We start from the raw sequence: 11,088 nt of genomic DNA, 5'->3' as shown, positions 1-11,088 counted from the left end.
TTATCCCTAGTACTTACAAAGTGATAACAGATAAGCCTAATAGGATTTGAATTTAAGTAGCTGTGATACTTTTCCCTCCTTCTTCCAGCTCTGTGAAATGGAAATTCTGTAGGCACCAATAGAAAAGGCACACTTTCAGACTTAAGGCATGCCCTGATGATCAAACACACTTACCATACAAATCCTTCCAGACCAGATCAGAGCATGAAACTATGCACCACAGTAAGCTGTCCAGAGACCTAAATAAAAATGCTGGCCACTTTGTTATAATGAGAATTTCTTAAAACAGGAATAGTAGTACTTCTGATCAATTTATTAGGAGACACACTTAACCAATGGGCCTGGAACTGCTGGCCCCATGGAATAATGATCTGATTCATGACAAAAAGCTAGAAAATTCCATGTGTTCAGTTATTAATATACAGCATTTTTGCTAAATCACTGGCACGTTATGCGTGTGCCTACACACACGTGAACCGTGTGTGTGTGTTATTTCTTTAGTGCTTACTATAGACCAGCTACATTACTAGGGACCTGGGATAAATGCTGAGAAAAAGAGACATAACCGTTGCCTCCAAGAAAATACAGTCTAGTGGAGCAGTGCTTCTCAAACTTTTAACATGCATTCAAATCACCTGGGGATCTCATTAGTATGCACTGTGTCTGGGGTAGTGCTGAGATTCTGTGTTTCTAACTACTCCCTTTTAATGCCAATGTTGCTGGCATTTGAGTAGTAAGGTACTGGAGGGCATAGATATTACATGCCACAAATAAACAATTATATGCTTACATTTGTGAAAAATGATATGAAGGAAAAAGTGCAAGGATCCATGAGATCAAATAAAGTGGGGGACCCCATATATACTTCAGGGCTTGGTGAGGGGTTGTTTAAGCCATAAGCTGAAGGAGTTTAGAATGTGGCAGACTAAGTTATTGAGACCTACTGTAGTGAATGCCACATGCACCTTTGGTGTCTTTGTGCCTGAAGATATTTTCCTGGACACCAGAGTATGCATGACCTAGCTCAGGGATTACTGGATGTGCCTAAGGCCAAATACCCTGGAGCTACCTGCTTGAGGGACAGGAGTTTGTAATTAAATACTGCAGCTTCACCACCCATTGGTGGGACACATTTAGTTGGGTTTCATAGATTCTCAGATGGTTCCCTGCAATATTGGCCCCTAGTTTCCCATAGCTATAACTCATATTAACTTCCCTGTCTCATTCCTTGCCAATGACTTCTGCCTCTCCTCCAAATATATTAGTAGCTCCCAAATCCTTGTCTCCGGGCTTGCTTTTGAGGGAACCCAAATTAAGAAATCAACCCTTTCAAAGAAGACAACAAACAGTGATGAAATATACATGCACTCATCTATATCTATATGTGTACACGTACACACACACACACACACACACACACACACACAACTAGGTTGAAGTCTAAGGGGGACGAAAGAACACAGAAACCTAAAATGAGCACTGAGACTACTTACTTTTGAGCTTGGATATTTGCCACCAATCCTGTTGATCTTGAACTTTTGTTTTTATAGCCTCATGGGAAGAGAAGAACAAATGTCTAAACCTGACCCCACCCCAGGAAACCTCCTACCAATCAGCTGAGCTACATCCTCAATGTCAGGGTAAACCAGAAGTAAAACTATCTCTCCTAATCTCAGAGAACTGCAACAGATGTTACCTTGGGATTGAACAGAGCAGGGAGGAAATACCCTAAAGAAGTTGTAACCATAAGCTGGCCCTATTTCCTGACTCAGATGGTGGCTTCATGGTTATTTGTAAAACTGTACATAAGTATTTATGTACACTTCTATACGTACATTTTACTCCACAATTTTTAAAGATGTAATTTTTAAAAAATCTAACAGACAACAGAGGAATGATTTCAGTAAAGGGAAATCGTGTAAGAATTATGAGATGTTTTGGAGGAACAGAGAACAGTCCATTGTGGCTGGACCATAATCAACAAGGGAAAGAATCGTGGTGGATTCAATCATACATTCATTTACTCACTTGTGACAAGCACTACCTTATGGAGCTTACATTGAGTGAGAGACAGGCAAGACCATCAAATAAATGAGCATGATAATTGCTATGAAGAAAAAAAAAACACGTTGGTATCGTAGAAAGAGAATGGGGCTAGAGAGTTATTGGTGGGGAAATGGAGATTGGGTTGCCTTAAAGATCTCACTTAGGTGCTGGCAACTGAACTGAGACCAGAGAGACAAGAGGATAAACTAGGAAGAGGCATAGGAGCCAATACTTTGTAGTTCTCGGTAAGGATTTGAGCTTTATTTTAGGAGCAACGGAGGTATATGCAGAAGAGAGACATAATCAGACTAAGGTTCTTGAAGATCTTCCTGATGAGTCTATGAGGAATTGATTCCATGGGATCCAGAATGATGCAGGCAGAACAGTGAGAAGACATTTGACAGGCGCCGACTAGATGATCAAAGTGAAACATAAAACTACATCTATTCAAAGTATACTTTAGACTTAGAATTGAATATTCCTTACATATAACTCTGATAGAGACTCTGCCCCCAGAAGAAAGTCACTAATCACTGGGTCCTATCTTTTTGGCTACAATGATTGAGCAAATGACTGGCATATTACTGAAGCTTGATCAATCAGAATCTTTTCTTGGGGTTTTGCTCTGGAGCTAGAGGAGAAGGCTCTCCTTTAGTAGAATGTTATAAGGGTGTAACATGAGAACTGCCAGTGGTCTTGTTCAGATCCTTTGAAGAAAGACAGAAGGAAGCAGGAGAGGATGCAGCCATGAAGAGAGAAGAGAAAGGGAGAGAGATTAAGACAAATCCTGATGTGATTGAATCTCCTGGCTGCTGTGGTTTTGGCAGTATTCTATTGAAATATTGGAACTACTCCAGGATTTTCCCAGTTACGAATCATATAATTCCCTTTTGCATTTAGCTAATTTGACTTGGATTTCTGTCAATTACAATTAAAAACAAAAACCCTGACCCATATAAGAGGTGAGGAAGGTGGTGATGAGTATCTTAGGGGCTAGATGTACCATTTACTGAAATGATGAAGGCAGGTTGAGAACCTGGCTCAGGAGGCAGGAACCAAAGTTCTGTTTAGGAAATGGGAATTTGAAATACCTATGAGATATCAAATATTAAGTACATGGTGGATATATGAATTTAGAGCTTAGCTAAGAATGGAGTGTGGATACGTTTGGGCATCACTGGCATACAGATGATATCCGAAACCATAGGATGAGATGGGATGAGATTACATGAGAGAGAGAATCCAGTAGAAAGAGAAAAGGGCCCAGGAGTAGGACCTGAAAAACTCCAAATTCTATGGACCTGGTCAGATAGATATCAAACTTTAACTAAAGAAAAGGTCTGTGACTCATGCACCATTCCCCCACCTCCATACAACTGTAGTTAAGTTAGTTTGCTGGATGATGTTAGCTAACCCTACAAGTTTCACCTTATTGTGATCGGTCAAAAAAAAAAAAAGTCTAGGTGAGAGGTGTGAGTGTGTGTGTGTGCATGTGTGTGTGTAACTTTAAAGTAGTAAGGCTGATTTTCAAGTGTAGTTCATAAACTGGCTCTGTAGGCAATTTTGAAAAAATATCTGAGTAGTAAAATAAATATTTATACTTTAGAACTTGGTAGGCATTTGGATTATAACAAGCCTTTTGTGTGCATGAGTCATTCTTCCATTATTTCTTGATTATAAACTTGGCAATGGTCACATGTCCTAATTCTGTAATGGCCACCAGAGAATAATTTTCTATATTACCTCCATGGCCCATGGAACATAATCAGCACTGCCTCTGTCTAGAGAGCAGTTTAAATGAAGGAGCTGAAAATTTAATGTTTTTTAAAGTTTCTTGTTTCTGTACTAAACCAAAAGAGTACCTGTCATTGTGACATACATTTCTGAAATGATTGACTGTATATAAATGTATGCAGATGACTTAAAGACAATGCCACCTAAAAGAAGTCTTTCCCTATTCAGGTGTATATGAATTTGTTAGGTTATGAGTCTATATGATCTGTTGGGTTAAGGGTCAAATCATATATCCTGATTAGAACATGTACATAATGATGATTAGAAGTTGTGTTTTCAGAAAATAAAATTACCAAATTTTATCATTCGTTAAGCACTTTGTGGACACTTGAGACTTAGAATTTAAAATTTACTCAGTTAAAAATATAAAGATATTGATCATTGATCATTTTGTTAAGGTCCAATATAGTTCTAAAAGGCAAAGAATCTTCACAATTCTTGGTCTCTAGCTTAGATTAGCTTCTGAACGCCATGTTCTCCTGATGGAATGTTGTCTCCTTTTCAATTTTCTCTGAAATATTTTTATATATCTTTGGTGAACTCAGAAATATGCTAAGACCCAGATGTTGTTTTTTTCAGCAATAACAGAATTTATTCAGTGAGGATCGACAACTTTATAAATTTATGAGATTACTTGGGATGTGATTAGTGAAATTCTATCTTTCTCCATATTTGTTTCTGACATTTTAAAATTAATAATCAAATGAAAATGTGAACTAAACTTATTTTCCTTATATATTCTCTCTAGTTCTTTGGATGGGATGACCTTGTATAAATGAACAAATACATACCATACATGATTCTTAATAATAATACACAGATTATCTGAAAAGTCTAGAAACATAGGGAAATATTTTATTTATTATGCTTTTTCAGATTAACAATTGGCTTAAATTTCAAAATGTGTTACCTGCAAAAGAATCTGGGGATCAAAGGGAAATATACTGACAATATTTTTTTAAAATATAGCTAGCATCTTAATTTTGTTTATATTTTACATTTTGAAACTCAGCTGCTCAGAGTCAGATTAATTGTAATTTTTGATTCATGTCATTCTCTCATCATATGTCTAGATAAAGCCACTTTTCTTTATTTTGTTAATTATGTAATTATTGATTTTTAAATAATTTTTTATTATTTATTTTTAAATAATTATTTTTAATAATAATTATTGATTTTTAATAGTGGCACCTACAAAGCCACTATCCAAAACAAAAGCTAGGACCCTCACAAGAGCCCACATCAAATACTATTTCTCCTACTCGTCCATCCTCCTCCTCCTCCCACCCACCCAAAGGATCCATTATCACTCATTGTTCCTTTTCTCTCACTGTAGTAACATTTTTTCCTAAAAAAGACACAAATATATATTTAATAGTTTTGTTAATTTTACAAAAAGAATATCAGAATCTGTATAATTTTTTGCAACTTTTGTCACTTAACATTGTATTGATAAGATTAATTCATATTGCTACTTGCAGCTATATATACCATTCATTTTGATTGCTGTATAATATTCATTGAGTGAATGTACCACAGGTTATTTATCTAGCATCTGTTGCTGGACCTTTGGATTCAGTCTGTTTTTTAATATGAACAGTGCTGCTATAACATCCTTTTATATATCTTCTCTTGTCTGTAAGTTTCTCTTGAGTATATACCTGGGCATGAAGGTCATAATGGAGTAAAGAGTATGTAAGTGTTCAATTTTAGGAAAAAATAGCAAGGTTTTCCAAAGTTGTTACTCTCATCTGTAACATATAAAAGAGACTGTGGATCCACAGCATTGTCAGCATTTCAGATATTTGGAATCCAGTGGAGATAAAATGGTATCCTATTATGATCATAATAGCATTATTTTAAAATAAAAACATTCTGGGGATAAGGTTTACTTTTGAGGTGATCAGAATGTTTTAGAACTAATAGAAGTGATGATTGCCTGACATTGAGAATGTATCAATACTAAATACCACTGAATTGTACACTTAAAATGGTTAATTTTATGTTATGTCAATTTTACCTCCATTGGAGGAAAAAAAAAAGGAACACAGGCTCTGGGTTCAGATGCCTAGCTTCATCCTTGCTCATTTGACTATAGGCCAACTACATACATGATCCCTAGATTTCAGTTTTCTTATCTGATAAATAGGTACATAAGTAACACTAACATCCAATGGCAGCCATGAGCACTAAACCCACAACTGCCAGAATAAATATTCAATCAAGTGATCTGTTAATAAAAATAATAATAAAGAGTAATAAAAACAAAAACATTCCTTCATTTCTAGTTTTCTCAGGTATACTATACATTTCAAAATATGTTAGTGGTATATAAGTCAATACAAAGTAATAATTACAAAATGATCTATGTGTTACTTTGAGCTAATTTTTTTTCTACCTCTTCTCTCACATCACTACAGGCATGGCCAGGACTGTAATATGCAGTCATTATAGCCACTGTGTTCTCTTCTAATATCCTACCTTCCTATAGGCAGAATGCCAGGAGGGGAGATCGTGTATTTAAGTTTTTCAAGCATTCATTCTTTCTTACTCTAGAAACCTCATCTCAAGTGATTTTTAAAATATCTAAGAGGTTTCCACTGACTGCTTAGATTTGTAGAAGGTTTTATTTTATTAAAATATACAGTACTGCATAGACACATTTAACACGTAGTCATTAGATTGCAAAGGTATATAGAGCTGGCCCAAGTAATTAGGTATTTTTAAAATCCATTTAGATTTCTAGATTTTCATGTTCCTTTTTCATAAGTCATTAACTTAATTTAAATGCAGAGTCATGTTTAAGGTGATTCTCTGGCATATGTAATGAAGGACTAATGAATGTCGTTTAAATTGGGAAACAGCAAGGGTGTAGGAGAGAAATCCTGCTGCAGAACTCCACAGTCAGCGAAAGCAGGGTAAGTGTGATGATGATTCCTGGTGTTTACTATCATCTGTTAAAATACATGGAATTTCCAACAGGAAAAGAAGAGCGAGAGTAGTGGTGAAAATGAGGTAGGAGTGTACAGATGTGATCCTGAAACCTTCCTTCCTCACTAACCTGAACAGTCCAATCCATACAAGGGAGTTTAAAAGCGTGGTAGGCATTACCCATGGAGTGGCAACTTTCATTCTGATTACAGATATTTAAAAGCATTTAAAAGCATCATGCATCACTAAGAGGGCTTAGCTGAAACTTTATGTATTTCTGATTGCAACTTATTTGGTCACTGTGAGCCAAGGTAGATAATAATTTTCTAAAATGATGCATATTGTCTAAATTGCTAACAAGAAAATCCTTTCATAGACAGTGCAGTGTTTAACTTTCCTTCCTTTATTCACCTTTAATTCCTCATTGCTTCCAACTGAGTTGAAGTGTTTGTATTAAAACAAAACACCCACTGAAACTGAAGAAATTGACTCACCTGTTTTTTAAGTTGCAGGGTATTTTTTTATGGTATACAATACGCAGTATAATGTAATAAATATTTTAATTTCTTAAGGATATTGAACTCTTGTGTCCCTTAGAGGGGACTTACAACTTACTGCTACAAATATTGGCACTTAATCATAGAAGAAAATGACATTAAAATAGTTCAAGGATAAAATCACACATGGGGTGCTTATTCTCAAACAGGCCATGATCGCATTTATATATGACCTATAAGCTTGAAGAAGTTATGAATCAATATAGTGGTAAGGAAACCTAACGTAACAGTTAAGATCTGTGGCCATTATTTTTCATTTAGGCCTAGAAATACATTTCCTTTCCTGAATGAACCAATAAGGCCATTTCAAAGAGAAAGAAATGGAAGCGAAAAACAAACGTGTTAAGGCGAGCATTGGCCTCAGAAGCAGGCTCTCCCTTTTAAGATACCAGAAAGGAACTGTAAGTTCTTTGACCAGCAATTAGCACGCCTGGCTCTCCTTCCACAGCACAGAGGAGCAGAGCCCGGAAGAAGCTGGTGGTTATGTCGTGCTGCCTCTGGTGGCAAAGGGAGATGCTTCTACTTCTCACAAGGTTGTTCCTCACCCCCACCCCCCCGACAGTCGCGGGACTGGCGAAGGCTGGAGGCTTCTACACATTGCTGTGAGGCCAACTCCACCGCTTCGGACGGAGCACAGTGGGCGCGCGTGGGCGCTCAGCAAGTTCCTTTTCTCCAGCCCTTCCTGCCAGTGTTCACCAAAGTGCTTTGGGATCTGAGGTTGTGAAACTCCCTGAGCAGGGAAAACGATACACTTCTTCCCAGTGGCGGTTTTTCTTTCTTTTTCTCCTGCCCTAAACAGGGTGTTTGACCTTCTGGGCGACTGCGTTCCCTGTGCCCTGGCGCCAGCTGTGTTCCTGACCGCACGGCTGCACGGGGCCTGGCAGAGCTCCGGACACATTTCCTTTTGAGGCCTAAGGGAGGGAAGCTGTTTGCTGCCAGGACCCTGACGGGAATTCTTGGAGATTGAGGGGACGGGCGCGGGGGAGTGGGGGACGGGTGGGGGGGCGGGGAGCCAGCTGTGGGGGGCGGTGACCGCGCTCCTGGGACAGCTCCACGCCCTCGGGCGGGTCAGATCCAAGCTGGGAGCAGCCTTGGGCGCTGGGCCTCCAAGATGAGGCCGGCGCTCGCCCTGTGCCTTCTCTGGCAGGCGTTCTGGCCCCGGCCCGGCAGTGGAGAGCACCCCACCGCCGACCGCGCGGGCTGCTCGGCTTCGGGGGCCTGCTACAGCCTGCACCACGCTACCTTCAAGCGGCAGGAGGCCGAGGAGGCCTGCAGCCTGCGCGGCGGGGCGCTCAGCACGGTGCGCGGGGACGCCGAGCTCCGCGCGGTGGTCGCGCTTCTGCGGGCGGGCCCGGGGCCCGGAGGGGGCTCCAAAGACCTTCTCTTCTGGGTGGCGCTGGAGCGCAGGAGATCCAACTGCACCCTGGAGAATGAGCCGTTGCGGGGTTTCTCCTGGTTGTCCCCCGACGTCGGCGGGTCAGAAAGCGACACGCTGCAGTGGGTGGAGGAGCCCCAACGCTCCTGCACCGCTCGGAGCTGCGCTGGACTCCAGGCCACCCGGGGAATCGAGCCCGCAGGCTGGAAGGAGATACGATGCCACCAGCGCGCCAACGGCTATCTGTGCAAGTACCAGTTCGAGGGCTTGTGCCCCGCACCGCGCCCGGGGGCCGCTTCTGAATTGAGCTACCGCGCGCCTTTCCAGCTGTACAGCGCGGCGCTGGACTTCAGTCCCCCCGGGACCGAGGTGAGTGCGCTCTGCCCCGGGCAGCTCTCCATCACGGCCACCTGCACCTCGGACGAGGTCGGCACGCGCTGGGACGGGATACCCTCCGGGGCTGTGCTCTGTCCCTGTCCCGGAAGGTACCTCCGTGCTGGCAAATGCGTGGAGCTCCCTGACTGCCTAGACGACCTGGGAGGCTTTGCTTGCGAGTGTGCTGCGGGCTTCGTGCTAGGGAAAGACGGACGCTCTTGTGTAACCAATGGGGAAGGAGAGCCGGCCCCTGGGGGGACCAAGGTACCCACCTGGCACCCGCCAGCCCCTGCATCCAGCCCGGTGCCGAAGGGAACGTGGTCACCCAGTGTCCGGGAGAAACCAGGAGAGATACCCCATGCCCCTGGACAAGGCAGTTCAGCAACATCTATTCCCGAGATTCCTCGGTGGGGAGCACAGGGCACGATATCTACTCTTCAAATGTCCCCTCAAACAGAGGCAAAGGCCGACATCAACTCTTCAGGAAGCGTGATTCCCAAGTTTAATTCCACGTCTTCCTCTGACAATCCCCAGGCTTTCGATTCTTCCACCGTGGTCTTCATACTTGTGAGCATAGCGGTAGTAGTGTTGGTGATATTGACTGTGACAGTGCTGGGGCTCTTCAAACTCTGCTTCCACAAGAGCCCTTCCCCTCGGCCAAGAAAGGGGCCTTTGGCTTCCCCGGGCATGGAGAGTGATGCTGAGGCCGCTGCTCTGAGCTCCAGTTCTACACATTGCACAGACAATGGGGTGAAGGTCGGGGACTGTGGTCTGCGGGACAGAGTAGAGGGGGCCTCGTTGACGGGGTCCTCTCTTGGCTCTGGTGACACATAGGGAAACGGGGCAGTGAGCACTTGTTGCGAGCAGTTTTTCCCTTTCAGTGGAAAGGGAAAAGGAAAAGAGGAACTTACTTGTGGGACTGACAATTCCTAAAGCAATTCCCCTTCCCCTAAATTCCCTCTACTCCACTGAGGAGCCACATCTGAACTGGACACTCCTTCCCTGAAGATGGAGGAAGTGGAAGTGCCTAAGGGTGGTAGTGCGGGGCCTGGATCCTACTGGGGAGAGGTATTTTCTTGTGTTTATTCTGGAGAATTTGGAGAGGTGATTGAACTTTTCAGGACATTGGAAGCAAATAGAGGATTTTTTTTCAATTTTATTTTTTACCAAATGGAAAGAAAAACTTCTGTCTACATTGTTCAGGATGGGAGTATATTGGTTTGAAATTCCCAGGCAAAAAATAAAGGATTGTTGATAACCCAGACTCAGATATCATTGGTTTCCTGGAGGAGTAATTATTCAGGAAGAACTGCCGAGGGGCATGTTGGGAATAGGAACAAGGAACACCTCCTGCTTTTAGGTGGAGCAGGAAAGTCCTTGGAATGAGGAGTAGATCTTTAAGAACGTTTTCCTTGGTTCTTTTATACCTTACTTTCAGAGTCATTGTTACTTGTGTGCCCTGCTATAAATCCAAACTGTAGTGTTGCCAGAGTTGCTGGCTCTAGAAGCAAATTATAGTTGACCACCAATTCAAGTGTTTACTGCGTGTCCTTGCTTAAGGAAACAAATGATTTGTGTTTTCCTCTTCCAGTGTTTCTGCTCTCCAGTGTAATGACCTCCCCAACCATATAGCCCTCTCCTAAACATCAGGATGTTGATCCTCACTTCCAATTATGGTGATGTTAATTTTCAGTTAAAACATTAATGCTAAGTACTGATTTGAAATCTTCTGGGTACATTAAAGCAAAAGTAAGCTGGATTTCCTCCAAAGTTGCTAGGTTCTTGTGCACTGTTTAACCCATGGAAAAATTTGAATTCCAAACGATTTCCTTCCCCCGCTCCACCCTTAATAAAAATGTGTGCAGTGACCATACCTGCCCATCCTGGAATAATGACCAGTTCACAAGGTTCTACATGGCAAAGGCATTAGGTAAACAGGAATTAATAGTATAAGAAATAAGTGGAAAATACAAATATCTATCATCCCGTTATGACTTGGGGTATTAGAAA

The 11,088-nt window shown here is 41.8% G+C and overlaps 1 protein-coding gene across 1 annotated transcript; it reads left to right on the top strand.

The window, feature by feature from the left end:
- The first annotated feature begins 8,419 nt into the window (after window positions 1–8,419).
- CLEC14A (C-type lectin domain containing 14A) lies at window positions 8,420–10,336 on the top strand. Its single transcript, XM_007123095.3, has one exon. It carries the CDS (start codon window positions 8,440–8,442, stop codon window positions 9,910–9,912), a length of 1,473 nt encoding a protein of 490 aa, XP_007123157.2. The 5' UTR covers window positions 8,420–8,439; the 3' UTR covers window positions 9,913–10,336.
- Window positions 10,337–11,088: the final 752 nt, after the last annotated feature.

This window comes from Physeter macrocephalus, chromosome 11 (assembly GCF_002837175.3).
Source record: "Physeter macrocephalus isolate SW-GA chromosome 11, ASM283717v5, whole genome shotgun sequence".
In the NCBI taxonomy this organism is placed as follows: Eukaryota; Metazoa; Chordata; class Mammalia; order Artiodactyla; family Physeteridae; genus Physeter; species Physeter macrocephalus.
This window is presented reverse-complemented; position numbering and strand designations above follow the sequence as displayed.